General features: G+C 42.1%; 1 protein-coding gene across 10 annotated transcripts; it reads right to left on the bottom strand.

The window, feature by feature from the left end:
* Positions 1-9,982: 9,982 nt before the first annotated feature.
* LOC100698352 (ATP-dependent RNA helicase DDX4) lies at positions 9,983-19,056 on the bottom strand. 10 transcript variants are annotated; one of them, XM_019351269.2, is made up of 23 exons: positions 18,933-19,055; positions 18,267-18,297; positions 18,127-18,178; positions 17,956-18,003; positions 17,822-17,875; positions 16,659-16,679; positions 16,517-16,582; positions 16,189-16,233; positions 16,079-16,108; positions 15,959-15,994; positions 15,569-15,604; positions 15,458-15,493; positions 14,353-14,394; positions 14,127-14,269; positions 12,365-12,517; positions 12,135-12,289; positions 11,915-12,044; positions 11,671-11,837; positions 11,420-11,565; positions 11,205-11,304; positions 10,566-10,836; positions 10,366-10,473; positions 9,983-10,292 (listed from the first exon to the last, which is right to left on the bottom strand). In XM_019351269.2, exons 2-23 carry the CDS (start codon positions 18,285-18,287, stop codon positions 10,206-10,208), a joined length of 1,947 nt encoding a protein of 648 aa, XP_019206814.1. In that variant the 5' UTR covers positions 18,288-18,297; positions 18,933-19,055; the 3' UTR covers positions 9,983-10,205. The 10 variants fall into 10 exon arrangements, with proteins under 10 accessions (XP_019206814.1, XP_019206815.1, XP_019206818.1 ...); XM_019351270.2 differs by having other exon boundaries at positions 16,523-16,582; XM_019351273.2 differs by lacking the exon at positions 17,956-18,003 and having other exon boundaries at positions 18,933-19,056.
* Positions 19,057-22,251: the final 3,195 nt, after the last annotated feature.

The raw sequence follows: 22,251 nt of genomic DNA, 5'->3' as shown, positions 1-22,251 counted from the left end.
AAATACAGAGGGTTCACTGCAGGCTACTCATAAGCCTCAAGAATAGAAAAGCTAGATTGGAAAAAAAAACAGTCCCCCTCTGTCCCCTTCTGGCCGCCTGTGCCTCAATTTTATTCCATGACATTACTCATACTCTCATAACACATACATATAGGGCCTTGGGGGTGGGCACGTTATACAGCGTCCAGAGGATGGTCTGTGTATTCAAACCCACCTCTGGCGCTGGTGCCCAACCCTCAATTTTAAATGCATATAGACACTGAGGGTTTTCGGGAGAAGCCATGCTGCTCTCTGGCAGGAAGCACCATGCCCTCCTGTGTTTTAAATACACTTTAGTACAACACACAGCAACACTACATATGAGCAGGCAGAGGGAGGTTTGGGGTCTTCACTCACCCCTGTTCTCTGTTAACCGTCGGGGCTGGGGGCTGGGAGGAGGTGTTGGCCGTCAGATTGGGGTCTGGGATGCGGGGCCTCCTTGCTACTGCAGATAAGGTGGTGGTCTGCTTGCCTCCACCCCAGGGAAAAGGGTTACATCTCCTGGGTCTAGGTATGGTTTGCCCCTCTGGGGACGAGGGTACCTGGACCTGCGATATAGAGTATGTTTGGGGAGTGTGAATGTGTGTGCAGTGTCTATTTCTGTTTGTCTCCACGTCGGATGAGTGCCGAATATTTGCTTATGTGTATATGGGGGTGGGAATACAAGTTTGTCTGTGTGCACAGCTAGTCTGTGTCTATATGTCAGGTCGGGTCGTAGACTCCACCTCTCTGGGAACATCTCAGGCTCTCCGAGGTATGGAGGCCTATCTCCCCTCACCACACTCCCTGCCGGTGGCCTCAGGCGTCGGTGCGTTGGTGGTTCTTGGTGTCTGGGGCTGGGCGCTCATGTATGTACCGGCTCACTCCTGGTGGCCACCACTTGGCGGGGCCTGGCGCCTGTGGCCCGGCTGGGCCCCTTCTCGCGGGTGGGGCGCCCTCAGGCCTTTGGGCCTCTCTGGCACAGCTGGCTGCCGGCAGAGGCCGCGGGCACGTCACTGCAACCCCCTTTGACCTCTGCTCCGTGGCTGCTGGGTGACCCCTCGTCTGGGGCTCCCCTCAGCTCTTCCCAGGAGGGTGGCACGGTTGCTCCTTTGGTGATCCTCCTTGGGTCCTCGTATTCTGGGCCCTCTGGATGTCTGGGGCCTGGATCTCCTCCATACCTGCTTCATGCCCTGGGGGACGGGGCCATGGCTCCCCACACTCCCTAGCAGATCATTACATGGAGAAACCTTTTGAATACAAGAGTGCTGATCCACACAGGTGTGCACACAGGTGCTCACAGACACAAACTACACCTTTCTTGGCTGCTACCTCAAAGCACACTGTGCGCTGTCGATCTTGCGTGCTGCACAATAACATGTAATATTTAGTATCTACTGTTATCTACTGTTAGCTAGTTTATTGTGATGTTGTTGTATTTATTATGTTGCTCTGTTTTGTTTGTTTTCTCTTCTGTTTTTTTTCTTCTCTCGACAGGTGATCCAGGTGTTGTTGTTTTTTGTTTGTTTGCTTTTTTTTTCCTCGCTCCCCTCTATTTTTCTTTCTCTCCCTCTTTCTTTTTTCTTTTCTTTTTTCCTCCCTGTCCTATCCCCCAGTCATGTCTGTCCCGTCTGTAACAACTGAAAATAAAATAAAATAAATACATAATTATAATAACCAATATGGCAAGGCCATGATCCACGTGGTAAAGTAAATCCGCTTGGCATCTTTCTTGGCCTTCAGACAACAATTCTGATGGCTAAAGATCCAAATGGGACAGGCTTAAAAAAACCATACTAAACTAAAAAAGGCTGCACAGTTCTGGACAAACATGCTTTGGACACATGAAACCTCTACCAGAAGTATGGCAAGAAAAAAAGTATGGAGGAGGTGTGGAACAACTCACATCATTTGTAAAACACGGCGGAGGCAGTGTGATGGTTTGGGTGTGCACGGCTGCCACTGGGACACTAGCGTTTATTGATGATGTGACACAGGACAGAAGCAGCTGAACGAACTCTGAGGTGTTTAGAGACAGACTGTCTGCTCACATCCAGCTAAATGTAGTCACACTGATTGGGCAGCGTTTGAATAAAGTAATAGAAATGAACATTCTATTTAAAGGGAACCCTGGCTATTAACACACGTTTGCACTAAAATATGCACTGTGCTTTCAATAACATATATGTGGTATTAAAATACGCCAAATGTTTCCCTTTTAAGCACATTTTATATAAAAGTGACTTGCCAGTAGGCCGACATTGTTATTTACTTCTCAATGCACTCTGGGTAGTGACGTCATACAGTTGCACCGCATCAAGTTCACAGTTAGCAGCGCGCTGGAAATGGGTTCTGTTCAATCTTTCCAGTTTGAACCAGAGCAATCCGAGAGAGAGGATGAAAATAGTCAACCAGTACTTGGTTTAGATGGAGATGAAAACAATCCGTCACATGAGGATGTGAGAGTGAGGGAAAACTATTCAATTCAATTTAATTTAATTTATATAGCGCCAAATCACAACAAAAGTCTACTGGTGTCTATGCGGCTACTGCTTGCCAATGGCAACGGAGACAGAGCGTTTGTTGTAAAGAGCACAGTTTTATGGCAGCAACTATTGATGTTATCCTAGCAAACATTGGGCCATAGTTTTATATCATCAGTCTGTGGGAAGTGATGGGTGAGGCACTGCTAATGAATTGTCCTCACCACTTATTACAATGTGTTGCTATTTAAGCCAAGTAAAAGAAACTGCAGTGAGAGAAACTTTTATGAACACTGAAGGCGTGACCCTCGCAAGAATCAACAGTGTAAGCAGGAAAAAAAAAAGTCATCTTCTGCTTTGAATCAGGTCTAATTTTTTTTTCCAACAATATCTTTATTATTATTTTTTACATTTTAGTGACTTACAAACAGTCCAACACTCTAAATACTACATGAACATACACTCCTCTCAGACAGCAAAAAGAAAACAAAAAAGTCGTCAGATTCATCGCTCCATTAAAGGCCTAAATTTATCATTATCCCAAATCAAATGTCATTGTCCTCAGTCCTCGTCCTCCTCAGATAATACAAATCCTTCTACAAAGTTCACAAATGGTCTCCATACCTTCTCAAAAACATCCAATTTCCTTTTCAGTATACATGTTATCCGCTCCAATGGCAAAGCCACCATCATTTGTTTTATCCACTGTGTGATACTCGGTTCCCTTGTTTCTTTCCATTTTAGTGCAATTAATCTTTTTGCTTGTAACAAACCCATATCAATAAACATTCTGTCACTTTTTGTGTACCTCATGTTTTCTGGGTACAATCCCAAAATAAGGAAGCCAGGATCCAAAACAACCTCTTTGGATAATATTTGTTTCATAGTTTGTGTTACTGCAACCCAAAAGGATCCTATCTTCCTGCAATCCCAAATACAATGCCAAAAATTACCTTTATCTTCATTACATTTATTACAAGTGTCTGGAATATTAGAGTTGTACATATTTAATTTTTCCGGAGTAATATATATTCTCATTAACCATTTGTATTGCAACAACCTTAGTTTAGAATTAATTGTTTGTTTATGAGCTTTTGTGCAAATCAATTCCCATTGTTCCATGGATATGTCCTTTTTCAAATCATTTTTCCAGGCTTTCAACCTTCCTAACGAATTTTCAGATGTTTTGGACCTAATTAATTTATATATTTCTGATATTGCCCCTATTTTTGAACTGCTTTTGCTAATTATGTCTTCCAATTCTGATTTTGGTGGTTTGGTGCAGGTATTATTTTGTTTTGCTCGAATATAACTTCTAATTTGGAGAGATTTGAAAAATTGCTTTCTATCTATATTATATTTATGTCTAAGCATATCAAAGGACATCATATCTTGAGAATCTGTTGCATACAAATCTTGGATTTTTTGGAGTCCTCTAATTGACCATTGTCTAAAAACTTTATCCTCTCTTCCTGGTCTGAAATCCTGGTTTCCCCACATCGGTGTAAACTGTGACAATACTACAGGTTCCTTCATATATCTTTTTACCTCATACAACACTTTGACCATGTTCTTTACCAATGGATTTTTTGCCTTTTTAATCAAGTTTACTGCTGTGTCTGAGAAAAAATATAAAGGTAAGGGTGGATGCAAATTAATACTTTCCATCTCTGTCCATTGTGGGGCGTTATTTAAGTCAAAATAGTATCTTATAGACCTGATTTGACATGCCCAGTAATACCACTCAATATTTGGACACATGACACCACCCTCGTTGTATGGTAGATGTAGCAATGACAATCTTATCCTGGGTCTCCCATTTTTCCATAAGAAACCGAGAACAAGCTTTTTGATCCTGCTAAACCAATCAACAGGAGGCGGCAGGGGGATGTTCTGATACGCATAAAGCACCTTTGGCAGTATACTCATTTTGTATATGTTAATCCGACCAATTAAAGAAACTGGTAGAGATATGCATCTGTCCACTATCTCTGTTATTTCTTTAGAAAGCCTTTCATAGTTATTTTCCACGATCTCACTTAATTTAGACGAAATCATTATTCCTAAATACATAAAGTCCTTTACTGTCTTAAAATGAGATGTTACTATGGGTGGGTTTTTCCTTTCTTCTTCATTTAGTAATAAAACGGATGATTTAGATTTGTTAATGACATACCCTGATATTTCCCCAAACTCCCCTATCAATCTGAGCAGAGCAGGTATAGATTCTTTTATTTTTGAAAGATATACTATTACATCATCTGCGTACAGCGAGATCCTATGTTCTACTTCATTTACCATAATTCCTGTCAATGATAAACTCGAACGTACGGCTATAGCAAAGGGTTCCATAGCTAATATAAATAACAGTGGACTTATCGGTGAGCCTTGTGGACATCCCCGTTTCACCCTTATTGGTTTAGAGATATTTTTGTTTGTCAAGATTTCAGCAGTTGGATTTGAATGTAATGTAAGGGCGACCATGGCTCAGGGGGTTGGGAAGGGCACCTGTAACCGGAAGGTCGCCGGTTCGATCCCCGGCCTCTCTGTCCTGGTCGTTGTGTCCTTGGGCAAGACACTTTACCCTACTGGTGTTGGCCAGAGGGGCCGATGGCGCGATATGGCAGCCTCGCTTCTGTCAGTCTGCCCCAGGGCAGCTGTGGCTACAACAGTAGCTTGCCTCCACCAGTGTGTGAGCGTGAATGAATAATGTCATTGTAAAGCGCTTTGGGTGCCTTGAAAAGCACTATATAAATCCAATGCATTATTATTAATAATTGTATCCATCTTCGAAACACATCTCCGTAACCAAATCTAGTCAAAACATCAAAAAGATAGGGCCACTCGACCCTATCGAATGCTTTTTCGGCATCCAGTGAGAGTAAGGCCCTCTCTGAAGAATTGTTTAGTCCATCTATAATGTTAAAGACTCTTCTTACATTATGTAGACCTTGGCGTCCCAATATAAAACCGTTTTGATCTCTATGAATTACTGAGGGGAGAGTATCTTGCAGACGTGTTGCTAATATTTTACCCAACACCTTAAAATCAGAATTAAGTAAGCTTATCGGCCTCAAATTTTAACATTTATTACTCGGTTTTCCTGATTTAGGTAACAAAATGATTAGTGAACCTGTTATTGATTTAGGAAGATTTCCTTTGCTTAATGATTCCTGATACATTTCCAATAATGGTTTCATTAATTTACTTTTAAATTTTTTATAAAAATCTATTGGGAATCCATCTGGTCCAGCTTTTTTACCTGATCTCATATTGTTAATTGCCCTGCTTATTTCCTCTTCGGTGATTTCTGCATCTAATTGTTGTTTTACTTCGTCAGCGATAGTAGGAATATTTATTTTATCCAGAAACGCATTTCTGGAGTTTTGATCTGATCTATCCTGAGATTCATAAAGTTTTTCATAATAGTTTCTAAACTCCTTGTTTATTTCAATCGGATCCATTATCATTTCCCCTTTGCTGTTTATAATCGACGTTATATTTTTCTGCACTTCCAATTGTTTAATTTGCCATGCCAATATTTTTCCAGGTTTTTCTCCTTGTTCATAAAAAGACTGATTTAATCTCAAAATGTTCGAAGCTGCTCTATCTGCCGATTCTTTATGATATTGTGCTTTTAGTATTAGCAATTCTTTCTCTATTAATGGGTCTCTATTTTTGAATACTAGTTCCTCTAGTTTTTTAATTTTCTTTTCCATTTGCTGTCTTGTTTTGCATTTTTCTTAAGATTTCGATGAAGTACAGTGGCTTGCAAAAGTATTCGGCCCCCTTGAACTTTTCCACATTTTGTCACATTACAGCCACAAACATGAATCAATGTTATTGGAATTCCAGGTGAAAGACCAACACAAAGTGGTGTACACGTGAGAAGTGGAACGAAAATCATACATGATTCCAAACATTTTTTACAAATAAATGACTGAAAAGTGGGGTGTGTGTAATTATTCAGCCCCCTGAGTCAATACTTTGTAGAACCACCTTTTGCTGCAATTACAGCTGCCAGTCTTTTAGGGTATGTCTCTACCAGCTTTGCACATCTACAGACTGAAATCCTTGTCCATTACGCATAATTACGCACGCCCCACTTTTCAGTTATTTATTTGTAAAAAATGTTTGGAATGATGTATGATTTTCGTTCCACTTCTCACGTGTACACCACTTTGTATTGGTCTTTCACGTGGAATTCCAATAACATTGATTCATGTTTGTGGCTGTAATGTGACAAAATGTGGAAAAGTTCAACGGGGCCGAATACTTTTGCAAGCCACTGTATTTGCAATCATAACTCCCTTAAACATTCTCGGGGCGACTGTGGCTCAGGGGGTTGGGAAGCGCACCTGTAACCGGAAGGTCGCCGGTTCGATCCCCGGCCTTTCTGTCCTGGTCGTTGTGTCCTTGGGCAAGACACTTTACCCTACCGCCTACTGGTGTTGGCCAGAGGGGCCTGTCAGCCTGCCCCAGGGCAGCTGTGGCTACAACCGTAGCTTGCCTCCACCAGTGTATGAATGTGAGCGTGAATGAATAATGGCATTTTCAAGGCTTTGGGTGCCTTGAAAAGCGCTATATAAATCCAATCCATTATTAAACATGCCTTAAATGCCTCCCACCTAATACTAGCTGATGTTTGTGAGCTATTCATAGTAAAATATTCATCTATTTCTTTTTCTACAAAAGTGAGGAATCCTTCATCATACAGCCATTTCTGGTGTAAGCACCATCCATGTTCCATTAACAAGTTATGTGTATATATGATATTGCAGGGAGCATGATCCGATATTAATATACTGTCATATGAACATGTCTTTATGTTTGATAGGAGGTTCGCTGATACTAAGAAATAGTCTATTCTGGAATATGTATTAAATGTTTTTGAATGGCAAGAAAAAATTATATCATCAGGATTCAACTGTCTCCAATGTCAATCAAATGTAGTTTCTTCATGAAGTTAAGAATTGTCTTTCGGCTTTTGTTATGGGCCTGGTCGGTCCCAATCTATCCTTACTGGGATCCAGAACACAATTCCAATCTCCTCCTATGATGCATTTTCCTTGGAGTGATGAAATTGTGAGAAAAAGATTAGTAAAAAATTTATCATCATCTGTATTTGGTCCATATACATTAATTAAGTTAATGGTTTCTTGTACAAGTGATCCCTGGATGATCAAATATCTACCAAATTTGTCTTTAATTACATTTTTGACCTGAAAAGGTACTGATGTATGTATTAATGTGATTACTCCCCGAGCATTAGATCTAAATGGTGCTGCATACAACGAACCCTGCCACCTCCTGCCAACCTTAATATGTTCCTCCTCCAGCGAGTGAGTCTCCTGAAGAAAAACTATTTTAGCTTCCAGATCTTTCATTTTGTTCATTACTTGCTTAATCTTTTTATTACTTTTTAGGCCTCTACAATTCCAAGAGGTACATTTAACTTCCAATTTCCGAGTCAACACACCTCACATGCATTACTAAATGCTTAAACTTGTCTGAGAGTGCGAACAAAACAGAACACAAAACACAAACTCTAAATGAACAAACCATACAAAAGAAAAAACACAAAAAAACCCCACCCACCCAGTTTCTGGGTAACCCATTCAAATGTTCTACTTCCAACTTTAACCATATACAGAGCTCAGTTTTAAGATCTGCTAATTTAAAATGACTATGGCATTATGCCTGGCTCTTCCTTGCTCCTTGTATCCTTAATGAATCCTTTAGCTTTGCTAATATTCCTCTGCCCCTTAATAATTAACTTTTTGTTTTCTTTAAACAAAAATAAATAAATACAAAAATAAAAATAAAAAAATTAAAATAAATGAATACATAAAATAATAATAACTAAATACATAAATGAAAATGAAAAACAAGAGTAGAATAAAATAAAAAATAAAAAATTCTTTATTTCTGTCTAGTTATCCGTGTAAATAATTAAATAAAAAATTGAATAATAAATAAATACAAATAAATTTAAAAAAAGAAAAACAAACAAAAAATCACTTTGTTCTTAGTTACCTTTTGCTTTGATGGAGTTAACTATATCCTTTCCCAAAATGAATCATTACTCCAGATTGCTAGACTTTATAATATCTTCCTCATTTCTTGCTCTCCTGGATCTTCTTTATGAAGCTTTGGACTTCTTCTGGCGTGTTAAATCTGTGGACTTGCTCCTTGTATGTTACTATCAGTTTAGCTGGTGGTACGATGCCACTTCTCAGTCCCATCTTCCAGAGTTGTACCCGTACCTCTCCAAACTTCTTCTGTTGTTTGTGCACCTCTGTGGCGACGTCCTCAGAATCTCACGCTTTTGTTCTTGTACAAAATATCCTTTTTTGATCTTGCTGCTCTGAGCACCATATCTTTCTGTTTATAGTTAAGAAAGCACATAATTAATGTTCTTGGAGGTTCCTCAGGCTTTCTTTTTGGGCCAATGCGGTGTGCTCTCTCGATAACCAGAGGGCTCCTTGATGTGTTCAACTCCAATACGTCCGTTATCCAGTTTTCCAGGAATTCACAGGTGTCCGCGCCCTCTTCTCCCTCTGGAACTCCGACCAACCTGAGGTTATTGCGTCGGGATCTGGTTTCCAAATCTACTAATTTATCCATCAGTTCTTTATTTTCTTTCTCTAATCTTGAAATGGTGGTCCCCATCACCACATGTTCATCTTCTACATTTGAAATGCGTTTCTCAGTCTGCGCTACTCTCCCCACACAGTCAGATAATTTTTTCTGCATTTCATTCATGGCTGCCACAACCTCGTCTGCCTTGCTGGAAAACTTGGCCACTGCGCCCTCCAACTTGTCCCAAAGTGCAGTTTGCGTGTTTGCAAGCTTGTTTTCAATACCTGCAAACTCCTCTGGTATGGCACACTGCAGCCTCTCCTCCTCCATGTTGCCACTATCTGCGGGGCTGTTCACACTCATGGTGGCTGGCTTGTTGGCTGCGCAGGCCTCAAACGCGCTAGCTTCCCCGCTAAACACCGATAACTTTGTTTTAACTTAGTCTTCTCCTTGGTAGTTTTACCAGGTCCAGGCATCGTGGGTCTATAGCGTATTTCGTTTTCGTGTTTTGGAGCGTTTTTCCCTTAATTTTAAGGATTTAGCAAAGTTACCTGCAGGAGCAGTTCAGAGCTCGACCGATTGCTACGGTGACATCATCGGAAGTCCAATCAGGTCTAATTGCACGAAGTCAGGAATACTGTGGATAGGAAAGGCCTTCAGCCCAGGCTACCTCCATGGAAATGCCCCTTGTGAGGTGCTGGGTCCTCCTGATCCACATCAATGATCTCTGGGACTGGAAGCAGACCACTGCACACTGGGACTCAGCACCTGTCTGGAAATGGATTGAATGTGAATAAATGAATTTAATCCATTTCCAGGCAGCAGCTGGGTATTCCAGGTGTGTTTGAATCATTCCAGGAAGACCTGCTCACATTAAACCCATGTAATAAATGAAGGTGTTGCTTTAAACATTTATTCATTTATTCTGATAGGAAACAGAACTACAATGAGAAATTTTGGCTATCATGCCTTACATCAATAATGGTTTAAGAACCCCCAACCCAAAAACAAACAGACTTTATACCAGTGGCAAACTATTTTTCCAACACAAACTCTTAAAACGCCAACAAGCTTAACAATTGAGAAAATAACTGGGATCATTGCGGTGTGACTGCGCTGCTCTCACTCCCATTCTTCATCGTCAGCAGCAGTCTGTGCTGCCAGCTGGCTCGTTACACTGCCGTCCTGGAAAAAGCCTCCCTGTGGACCCTGAGGAAGGACCACAATGTGAAACACTACAACATCTCAGAGAATTCAGTGTAACACAACTTTAACCAGTTACCTTCCTCAAGTCTGTGGAGGCAAAATGCTTCCTAGGTGGGTTAAAGCCAGAGGGGCTATGGCCGCTGAACGCAGACTCCTCTAACCACGAGGGAACCTCCTGCTGGGCCTGCCAATCCCAAACACCTCATTTAAAGGACTCAGGTCTCAACTTGTGGTGATGCACAGTGGCTATTGTGCAGTTGTAATGCAGCGTCTCACCTTGGACAGGATTGTGACCAGTGATCGAGCCAACTCACTGTCAGCTCCTGGATCATAGAAGGACACTGCCCTCCCGGTGTTGCCACAGCGGCCGGTTCTACCAATACGATGGACATATTCGTCGATATTGTTTGGGAGGTCAAAGTTCACCACGAACTGCACATCTGGAATATCGAGTCCACGGGCACCTACAGAGGTTGCCACCAGGACAGAACATTTGCCAGAGCGGAAGTCTCCAAGGGCCTGCTCTCGCTGCCACTGCTCACGGTCACTGGAAGCCAGCACAGCACATAGAATAGATGTACAATGAGATCTAGAGCATCTCCAAACATGTGGGAGAAGAAAGGGGGGGTGAGGTGCACAGTTTCTGCAGCACTATATGCATATGAACAGTATTTAGAAAAAAGAAAACCGTATGTATACGTATATACACACACACGCACACATACATACATACACATATACACAAAATTTATTTACAGTTTGGGTTACTGCACGTAAAATTAAGTGTTGCACAGTGGTGGTTTATAGAGGCAAGTCCTTGGAGTATGGGGGTGGAACTGTGTTATCAGTGCATGTGTGCGTACGTCACACAAAGGACACAACCATCTCCACAGTAAACACACAAACACCACTTACCCGTGAATGCTGGTAGTTGGAAACTTCTCCTGACACAAGATTGTGGCAATAAAATCAGCCTGTCTCTTGGTCTCTACAAACACCATGGTGCGCTCCGATCCTGCAGCACAAACCCACACCACACAGTTCAGTTACACTGAGCTATCGTTTGTTTTGACCTTTAGTTCTTTTCAACACTGGAAACCCAGAAGCCTGAAATCGTTGCCTAAATATACCTGTTGATTTCAGGAGGTCTATAAGCTGATCCCTCTTTGCGAACTTGGTGACCTGCACAAATGTCTGCTCCACATCACTGCAGGCTCCACCCACAATACCCACGGCCAAGAACAAATAGTCAGTCTTTAGAAAGTCAGCTGCAAGCCTATATCACACACACACACACACACACACACACACACACACTCTGAGATGATCTGGCAGGCAATCAGACCTGGTTGTATGTCAATAGTACAAACTGGCAGCAGACCTCTGGATGTCCTCGGGGAAAGTAGCACTGAACATCAGAGTCTGACGGTTCTCTTTTGATGGCATCCCAGGAGAGGCCACCAGGCGGCGCATGTCAGGCTCAAACCCCATATCCAACATGCGGTCAGCCTCATCCAGCACCAAGTAACGCACTTTAGTCAAGCCAACCTGGAACACATTTATTAGCATCTTAAAGCGCTGCACAATTTTGTCATCCAATCTATGGTACCTTTAAACGGCCTTACCTTTCCTCTTCCAATCATGTCCAGCAGTCGTCCTGGTGTTCCACACAACACATTACAGCCCCTCAAGAGGTCTCTTATTTGGTGTCCAGTGCTGACTCCACCATACACTACAACAGGTCGCACACATGTCCTGTAGAGTGGAGACAAACATCTTGAATTTACCTTGAATCTACATGTTGGTGGAGTTCAGTTATTCTTTGTCAAAGCCGAAGAAACACACCCATAGGCAAACTTCCTGGCCTCCAGGTAAATCTGGTTGATCAGCTCCCTAGTTGGTGCCACAATGATGGCATCAGGCTCCTGCATCTCACTGAAGCAACTGGCCGCCGCACCATCTGCCATCAGCTGTTGAAGGATTGGGAGCAGGAAGGCAGCCTGGCGGAGGGAGACCACATTTAACCTCTGTCCACAAGCAGGTCTACACCCAGGTTTGACTCTCCCAAACCGTACCGTTTTTCCAGACCCAGTCTGGGCGCAGGCCATGAGATCCCTGCCAGCAGAAATGATGGGGATGCCGTGCTTCTGCACAGGGGTGGGCTTCACATAACCAGACTTGCTGACGTTTCTCTTTAGGGACTCGCACAGCGCTGCTTCATCAAATGTCTGAGAGAAAGCAGAAGAAATGTACACCAGCATCAAGGGCAAGTCAATTTTGCTGTGACACTATGCTTTAAATTACTTCAGGTTTCACGCAGCTGTTTGAACTAAGCCTAAAGAGCTGCTTCCAAACAGCTCCAACTATAACAGAGCTGGCTCCTTCAACCAGTGTGTGAAGTCACCAGGAATCTGACCAGAATGGTGTCCAGCTGCACAGTTATACTAGAAAGTGTTGCAGTCTTGTGTATTAACTTGCTCCTGTGTGCTGTCCTACAAAGTTAACAGCTGTCTTACAGGCTGCAGAAACCATAAAATGAGCAGCTCGCCTTTCTCTCAGTTTAACATTTGCATTATTTGCAAATATCACAAGTCCAGAAGTGTAAATAAAGCATTATTAAATGGCTCACAGATGTCACTGAAATGCATAAAAACATCAACTTCAAATAATAAAACTCAATTATTCTACAAGTCAGTCTCACCACTTGGCAGCCATCTTGGTTTGACGTTAAAAATTTTAACGGTATTTTTCTTGAGTAAATGCACACTAACATGCCACAGCAGGCAATTACATTCACACAAATATAACGTCTTTGATAAGCTGCTTACTTTCAAAGCGGAGCCAAGGAGAAATAAGTGCCACTGATAATGGAATCGGAATCACAACGTGTGCTGCTTTGGCTTTAAAAATAAAATCTTAACAGGTTTTATTCCAGTAGACTGAACTAGTTACACAAAATCTTTCATGAACAGCTGATCTGACCGGACCACTTGAAAAAGAAATTACACGCCAATTCCATTTCCTTATGGTATACAGTGGTACCTCGTTTATCACGGTAGTTATGTTCTAAAAATAACCTGCGATAGGTGAAATCCGCGAAGTAGCCAACTTTGTTTCTTTTACAATTATTATAGATGTTTTAAGGCTGTAAAACCCCTCACTACACACTTTATACGCTCTTCTCAGACAGGCATGAACATTTTCAGTTTTCTCTCGATTAAAACACTCTTGAAGTTCAAACCTTCATAGAAAAATAAGTCCAGTATTAGAGAATGAAACCAAAGGCACCCGCAGGTGACGACATTTCGTCGACACTGTTGTGTTTGTTGGGGAGAAAACTTACAAACATACAGTACAGCACTTCAGAGTCACACTGCTCGCGATCGAAGATTTATGTAAATTTGACAAGCTGAATACATTCTGTACTGTACAGGAGACACGGCACAAGGTTGATTGACAATGGTCTACAGCCAATCAGGATGCAGAACACAATGTGCTGTAAAAAAAAATAATAATAAAAAAAAAGCATGCAAAACTGCACAAAAAAATTTAATAAAAATAAAATAATAATAAAAAAAAAATCTGTGAAACGGAGGCCACGAAAGGTGAACTGGGTTATAGCGAGGGACCACTAATGTGTCAGAATCCGTCACAGTAAGCCAAAACTAACTAAGCATCTTCACTAGGATAGCTAGCATACATGTCATGCACCTGTACTGCATGCAGTGTCACACACTGATGTAACCACAGTTTTGTACCAAGCCATATTCAATATCAGCAAAGAACTGCTGATAACAGATTTGTGTACCTACTGGATTGCCCCCTAACATTTCTTACCATTATAGCTGGTGGTGGGTTGGTTCCACTGACATCCACCAAGATCTCATCGTACTTGTCAAAGTTGACACCGGACTCATAGTGGGAAAAAATGGACTCCTCATCTTCAGAGGGTGGTGGGGGGACGTAGGTAACCCTGGGTCCTGCAGTGAGAAACAGAAATGCTGCACATAATAGAAGATAAAGCTGGCATGCTGCAGATATGTGAACATGAGGTTTAACTTACTATCACTCGCATCTGCGTTCTCTGCAGGTGTATCCCCGTGCCCTGTATTACACACAGATGCCAGCCACATCAGTAAATCTTTCAAACTTATGTGCAGTGTTGGGAAGGTTACTTTTAAAATGTATTCCATTACAGAATACTGAATACATGCCCCAAAATGTATTCTGTAACGTATTCCGTTACGTTACTCAATGAGAGTAACATATTCTGAATACTTTGGATTACTTAATATATTATCATGCTGTTTACAACTACGTGAATGTACTATTGCTGTGATTTATTACTGTTACTGAAGGTCCGCGGCTCCGGACCGTAGTAAAGGGACCTCTGGCTAATACGGTGGGTTCCGTGTCGGGCTCATAGCCGAAAACTAGCTTTACTTTGTTGTCTGGGTCAACTTTGCTTGCTGGAGACAGAGAGAGGCGTTGAAAGGCTCCAACGGAACTTATTTTTTCCGGAGGAAAACACGAACACAGTGTACAGTCGAGTCTTAATAGCTTACTTACAGCTGGGCTCGTCAGGCACTCTTCTTGGCTGCAGTGGTTATTATTATATTTACATGCTTCCAGCTCCCGTTTTTGCTCCGTGACAGCTCGGACTTTTCCTTTCTCTCCCTCCCTCGCTCAGACACAACGTGTATGGCAGTCCATTCTCGCTGCAGCACGGACTACACTGCCCATGAGGCTACATTCTTTAGGGCCATGCCTGTAGCATTCTGCCTTTTAGCTTAGCACAACAACAACAACAACAACAACAACAACAAAAAAGCGCTCTCTCACCCAGGAAACATGCAGAGAGAGAGAGCGCGTCACCCTGTAACCATGGCAACCGTAACGCTGCCGCCTGGAACTAGAGAACATAGCTGTCAAACAAACCCAAACAGTCCTGACTCGCGAGAATATGAAACAGGAAAGTACCGCCGTGTAATCCATTTATTTCACCAAAGTAACTGTATTCTGAATACCACCTTTTTAAACGGTAACTGTAACGGAATACAGTTACTCATATTTTGTATTCTAAATACGTAACGGCGGTACATGTATTCCGTTACTCCCCAACACTGCTTATGTGCAATGAATCATTGAGGTCAATAATGAAAACCAACCTTGAGCAAAGACCTCTTCATCTTTCCCACGGTAGCCTGCAACACAACACAAATTACACTTCTGATACCTCTAACAGATTTGCACATGATCAGAACTGCTTGTTCACTCACCTCCTCCAAAGCCACCTCTGCCACCCTGCTCACCACCTTTAAAACATCAGTCAATTAACTGTTATTCTTACTCAAAATCCACACTGATTGCAATCAAATTTCTTTGTATTTGTTGAGGAGGCTGTGGCTCAGGAGGTCTACAGAGCCACAGCGGTCTACTAATCAACCCTTAGCTTTTCCAACCCAGGTGAACCCCGAGGTGCTCCCACTGGTGTGCGAGTGTGTGAACATTTAGGTCACACAGTGCTTAGGCCATAGGAAAAACAACACATAGATGAATGGATGTGAATGTGTGATTGAGGCTTGTAAAAAGGCACTAATAAGTACGAGTCAATGTAGCATTTGCATGCAGTGGATAAAAAACCACCACAAGTGGAATCAGACTCGTACCTTGACTATAGCTTCCTCCTCTTCTTCCTCTTGACACTGTGAAAAGCAGAAAATGCTCACATTGTAAACAAGCATTTCTTTCAGTCTACTTTTGTGTCTTAATGGAAATATTAACACTACCATTTTTATTGTCACCATCCTCTTCATTGGCTGTAAAAATGAGAACATCAAGTCAGACGCGTTCCAGCTCAAAGCCAAACAGACGTACATGTCAATATTCCAATTATTACCGTCAAAATCACTGTGATCCGTTCTGCCAAATCCTCTGCCACGCCCTGATAACACACAACTGTCATATTACAATTCCATCAACAGCTCTATTCACTACAGCATAAATATGCATACTGCCCTGGCAGGCAAACACAGCACAGTATTACCACTGCTCATCTTTACTGGCTGAACGATCTTGCTAATCCTCTTTCACACTGCTAGTTGTTTTGTTTTTTTTCAGTATTTGTAATTTGAATTGTTTTCATAATGTGTGAAACTTTATTACAAACGCCTAACATTCCACTGAGATGACCAACACCACCCCACCCCCCCCCGCACCACACACACCCCTACCACGGCCTCCTCTTCGGCTGAAGCTACTCCTTTCTGCTGTATTATTCTGGCCGTCACCATCTGTAAGGAAGAAATGCAACGCTCAGGAAACAATGAGGAAAACTACAACAGCTCATGTAATACTCTTCATGCTTACCGTTTGCACCGTCCTCAGCACCTCAAAAATAAATAAATAAATAAATTTTAAAAAAAATCAAATATCTAAAATTAGATACCTTCGACAATCGTCTGAATGCACCTACTATAATGTGATAACCATTTCTCCCATCACCTGCATGCTTCTCCATTGGCACCTCTCTGATAATTACTGTGTGACAGTATCAAGCAAACCTTGTGGTCTGAAAACTAGAGCCAAGTGCCATAACGCAACACTGTTTAAACAGCCAGCAGGGGGCAGCTGTTCTAGCTGAAAACAGTATCTTGTCATTTTGAAACAATAAGAGCTGGGTCTGACTGAAAGCACACATTGATGGAGTAATGTCTTGAGCACAGTGCATAAATCTGACACAGAATGATCAAAATGAACAAGAACTGTTTTATTCAGTAGTGAGCCAAATTGAGACATTAAGACCATAAAGTCATCAGGAAAAGTATTTTCTGAGCTCAGGACTAGGAGTGTCTGTGCAACAACAGCTTTAACCCCATGGAGGCTGGGAAACAGGTTTAACGCACCATCACACTGCCTCCACTTTTCATCTTTTACACTGTATGGGCCGGTGTCCTGCAGGTCTTAGATGTGTCCTTGATCCAGCACAGCTGATTTAAATGGATAAATTACGTGCTGAAGTTCTCCAGACGCCTGCTAAGGAACTAATCATTTGATTCAGGTGTGTTGACCCAGGGTGAAATCTAAAACCTGCAGGACATAGGCACTAGAGACCTGGAGTTGGACACCCCTGCTGCATGCAATCCCGAAAAGCATTCTTCCACATTAAATCTACTTTGAAATTTGTCATCCAGAAATGAGGATTATCCAGGACAATTTCACCATCAGTCACAAAATGCCAAACAGTGACAGTTTCAGTGTTTAGATGCAGCCCTCGCACGTCATATCCAGTTTCCCTTGCTCACGCGGGCCTTCACCAGGCACAAAAAAAGAAACTTAATTACTGCAGGTAAAACTCCAGAGGTTGGTGGACATTTTCTGTTTAAAGCTATGATTGCATGCCAAATGATGGGCATACACACACGCCTACTGGCTTTTCACCTCACAGCTCATACATAATGCTAATTTTCAGACATGTTTACTTGCTCAAAGGACAATTATACTACTTCTTAAACAAAGTGTTAAATGTGCACCTGAGAAGAATGAGTTTTTAAATCCTCCTCTTCCTCTACCCCGTCCACCACGACCTGGAGGAACACATTTAAATCACTCTTCAGTGTCATGCAAGATGCTTCCTGTAACGGCTCCATCGTCTTTCTACACTCACCTCCTTGAAATTCACCATGATCAGAGTTCCAGAAATCTCCTTGTGTACCTAAAAACATGTTTGTTTCAAATACAGAATAATACCAAAATAAATCTTAACCTGCCTCCAATCTTTATTTTAACCCTTGGAAGAAAGAATTAAAGCAGACAATAAATCTGAAGTGGAACATACCTCCAGTTGAGGTGTCGCTGGTGAGTGCACAAGTACCAGAGGTAGCGGTTTCCTGTAAACATGGGCAATTTCAGTCGGACGCTGACTGACCGGCTCATCGAAGTGCGTACGCACGGCCTTTGGACATTACACTAGCTTACCTGTTCTTCCCACTCGTCCATTCTTGCTCACCTGAGGAAAAAAGTACCACAAGAAATTTTGTAAATCACATACGATAACGAATACCCCCCCTCCCTCCACTCTCTTTTTTTTTTTAACCGCTTTCATTCCGACATTAAAAGCTAAACTTTTCCCGAGAATCTGGGACAACGTGACGACTACCACGCGAGAAATGATAGGCACTTAAGCTAACACTAAAACCACTAAAACCTTAAAATGCTCAAGTATCTTTAATCAAAACGTCGACTGTTGCAAAGCAAATGTGGCTCGTAAATGCTCTCCCTCTGAAGTACAGAAAATAATTTCGCGCTACTTTTAGCTAATCAAGACGCATCGAGCACGCGGGAGCAGGGCGGGCGGCTAACTTCTGGCCTCAATTTAGACGCAAACACGAAATAATGCTTTAAAGTCATGTGTTTGCATAGTTAAAATGAGTCATTTTTAAAGAGCTGTTTCGAGAATACACTCACAACCAAAAAAAAAACTACAAGTGGACGTAAAAGGTGACACCCGCTAGCATTGGAAGCGCTAACTAAAACAGCACGACATGATTAATAAAACTGATAATAACTACATCTTGTTCTTCAAAAACTGGTTTTATAAGTGACAGTAATGCAGTAAAACTGGCCCAGGTAGAATAACCATACTTTCTGAGTGTCTTTACAGATGAGATTCTTCCTCGACGTGCAGCCTGCTCGTCCGCTCACAGAATGGGGCGCGCGCATGCACAGTTCACAACCCGCAAACTTGCAACTTCCGCCATTTTCCCGCCCAACTGGATTTTTGAAAATACAAGAAATAAATACGAAGAATTATAAACTTTTCCCCCTGTAAATAGCTTCTAATAGAACATTTTTAAATATAGTTTTGTTGGCAAAATTGTAGAACAATTGTGTTGCACAACAACTGGAAAATGTCATTCTGCTTTCTTTCAGTTTTTAATATTCCTTTATAATAATCGACTTTTTAAAAAGTTGTTAGTTCGAAAAGTTTAAAAAGCTGTTTAAAAATTAAGCCTTTATAGTGGAGGTGATATATAAACGCTTTATTAAACTACCACTAATTCCTTTACTCTAAATTCACCCTATTAGCTATTATTTTCAGTGCATTAAAATAAAATAAATCTGATAGTGTTCACCGATTTTCTATCCCCAAATAACATAATTCATTAATAAAATACAATAAATTAGAAACCATTCACCTGCTCAATCTCGTTGCGCATAGAGTATGCACTGCCATCTGCTGGAAAACTACACAATTGCATGTTCACTACTAAATGTGATTGTCACATTGCACACTCTCATACTTGTATTGATATAACTTTGACCAGGCAATAATAAAAAATAGAGCAAATAATAATTGCTGTAAGTTTCTGCTGGGAGGCCAACAGACTGTGTATTTCTAATATTGTTCCCAAGCTCCCCAAGACAAATGGGGAGGACAGAACAGTGTAAAATCAGTGCCAGATCAAAAATGCAGATTATTAGGAATGAGATTTCCATATCAGTTGGGACCCAAGTTAACAACAGTTATCAAACACTGACTCTCTGATGATTGTATTGGAGAGCAGCTCATTGTTGACTATCTTATATGTGCACTGAAGCAGCCAGCGGCTGAACTGCCAACCCTCCAACTAGCAGATGAGCTGGTCTACCTCCTGAGCTACAGCCTGCTGACAAGACAAGGGGAAGGGGGAAAGGTGTGTTAGGAGGCAGTGAGGGTGACAAAAAAGCAGGAGTGTGGAGGTGAGAGGTGGGACTATGACTGATAAAGGGAGATGGTAGATGGTATGTAGAGAAGGAAGTGTGTGTGTACAGGAGACCAGGTGGAAGAGAAGCAAAGCCAGGAGCACTGGAGGTGGACTCAAACTATTCTACCATGGTGTAGATGGAGAAAGAGAAATAGAGTAGTGGTAATCTTTAAGGTAGAGTATGTGAATAGTGTTGTGCAGGTGAAGAGAGGGTCAGACAGGGTCATGAGTTTGAAGCTGCAAATCAAAGGAGTGATGGTGAATGTTGTGTGTATAATGGGTGGCTGTAGCTCAGGTGGAAGAGCAGGTCATCTACTGATCGGAAGGTTGGTGGTTCGATTCCTGGCTTCCCCTAGTCTGCATGCCAAATATCCTTGGGCAAGATACTAACCCCAAATTGCTCTCCGATGCATCCATCGGAGTATGAATGTGTGTGTGAATGTTACTTAGAAAGCACCTAGAAAAATGTGCTTGTGCGAATGGGTGTGAATGGGTGAATGCACAAGTTGTGTAAAGCGCTTTGAGTGCTCAGAAGAGTAGAAAAGCGCTATATAAGAACCAGTCCATTTACCATTTACCATGCCCACAGGGCGGATGGTAGCTAGAAGAGAAAGCTAGATGAAGTGGAGGAGGGTCTCCCCAGGGTGGACAGCATTGTGAGGGGGATGTAGGTGAAGGCTGCAGAGGCGATGGGGAGGTGTTTAGGAGGTATGGTGTTAAGGAGAAAAATGCAGAGCGTCAGATGGTGTAGATTTTATGAAATGAATGGAAATGGCTGTGGTGAACATGAACTTTAAGAAGGAGGAGGAAGATAGGATGACGTCAGAGCTGAAGAAAGTGAACACAGGTGGACTCATGCTGAAAATGCAACCTGAAAGTGGCAGGAGACTGTAAGGTGGTGGCAGGGGAGGATGTAGGTAGGGAGCATCTGTAGGATGGCTTTGGACATCAAGAAGAGTAATCAAGTGAAGGCAGAGCCAAGGATTAAATGATGGAAGCTGAAGAAGGAGGAACGTCGCACAGAGTTCAAGAGGGAGTTGAGATATTAGGGAAGAGTTACCAGCTGGGAAACTACAGCTGAATTAGTGAGGGAACCTGTCAGGAAGGTGTTTGGTGTATCCTCTGGACTAAGGAAAGAAGACATGGACACTTGCTGGTGAAATGACAGCGTAAAGGAAAGTATTTAAAGGAAGAGGTTGAAACAGTCAAGGAGAGATGGGAGTACAAAGACTGCGGTGCGAAAAAGGAAAATGCTTCACTAAGGAAGGAGAATGAGATTCAATTCAATTAGTTAGCTACAGATGTCACATCAAATACATCAGAATCTGCCTGACTATAAACTGATTTATAGACCAATGTACACTTATACTTGTCATCTCATCTGTATGAGCTAGCTGAAGCAGTTTATGTAAGCCATCTTTTATATCCTATGCCTTGTCCTTAACTCTTCACATATATATTCTTTAAATATGCTAAGAGCTTTCAACTTAAATGCCTTGATCCATGTACTTAAGCAATAAGATAAAATGATATAATCATATCTTTTTTCCAAATTCCCAGTGGGACATGCCCTTGGGGATAGGATGGGGGGCTCAGAGTAGAGCAGCTACTCCGCCACATTGAAAGGAGCCAGCTGGAGTGGTTTGGGTATCTGACAAGGATGCCTCTCCCAGGAAATGCCCAGGAGGGCTTCCTGAAAGAGGCCAGCCACCCTTCCAAGAGAGCTCCTGTCCACTGCTATGATGTCATTCTTTTGGTCACCTTGAGCTTGTAAACATAGGTGAGGGTGGGGATGTAGACTGACCAGTAAATGGAGAGCTTTGCTTTTAGACTTAGCTCTCTCTTCTTCACCATGACAGACTGGTACAGCGTCCTCATCATAGCAGCCACAGTACGATCTGTCAATCTTCTGCTCGCCTCTCCCCTCACTTGTGAAAAAGACCCTGAGATACTTAAACCCAGAGTGGGCACTCCACCCCTTTTCCAGCTGAGGACCATGGCCTCAGAGGAGGTGCTGACTGTCATTCCCACCACTTCACACTCTGCTGCAAACCACTCCAGTGCGAGCTGGAGTCCACCATAGGAGGAAGCCAACAAATCCACATCATCTATGAAAAGCAGAGATGAGATTCTGGACCACCCAAGTGGAAGCCCTCGTGCATAAAAATTATGAACACAATCGGTGATAAAGGGCAGCCCTGATGGAGTCCAACACC

The sequence above is a fragment of the Oreochromis niloticus genome, linkage group LG23 (genome assembly GCF_001858045.2).
Source record: "Oreochromis niloticus isolate F11D_XX linkage group LG23, O_niloticus_UMD_NMBU, whole genome shotgun sequence".
Lineage (NCBI taxonomy): Eukaryota > Metazoa > Chordata > Actinopteri > Cichliformes > Cichlidae > Oreochromis > Oreochromis niloticus.
This window is presented reverse-complemented; position numbering and strand designations above follow the sequence as displayed.

What these genes read in the sequence shown, in the direction of transcription:
- LOC100698352 (XM_019351269.2), bottom strand. Translation starts at nt 18,287, where the DNA reads ATGGACGAGTGGGAAGAACAG. An exon ending in TCATGGTGAATTTCAAGGAG is followed by an intron (nt 17,876 to 17,955) that starts GTGAGTGTAGAA and finishes GTGTTCCTCCAG; the next exon opens with GTCGTGGTGGACGGGGTAGA. An exon ending in CAGAGGTGGCTTTGGAGGAG is followed by an intron (nt 15,494 to 15,568) that starts GTGAGTGAACAA and finishes GTTGTGTTGCAG; the next exon opens with GCTACCGTGGGAAAGATGAA.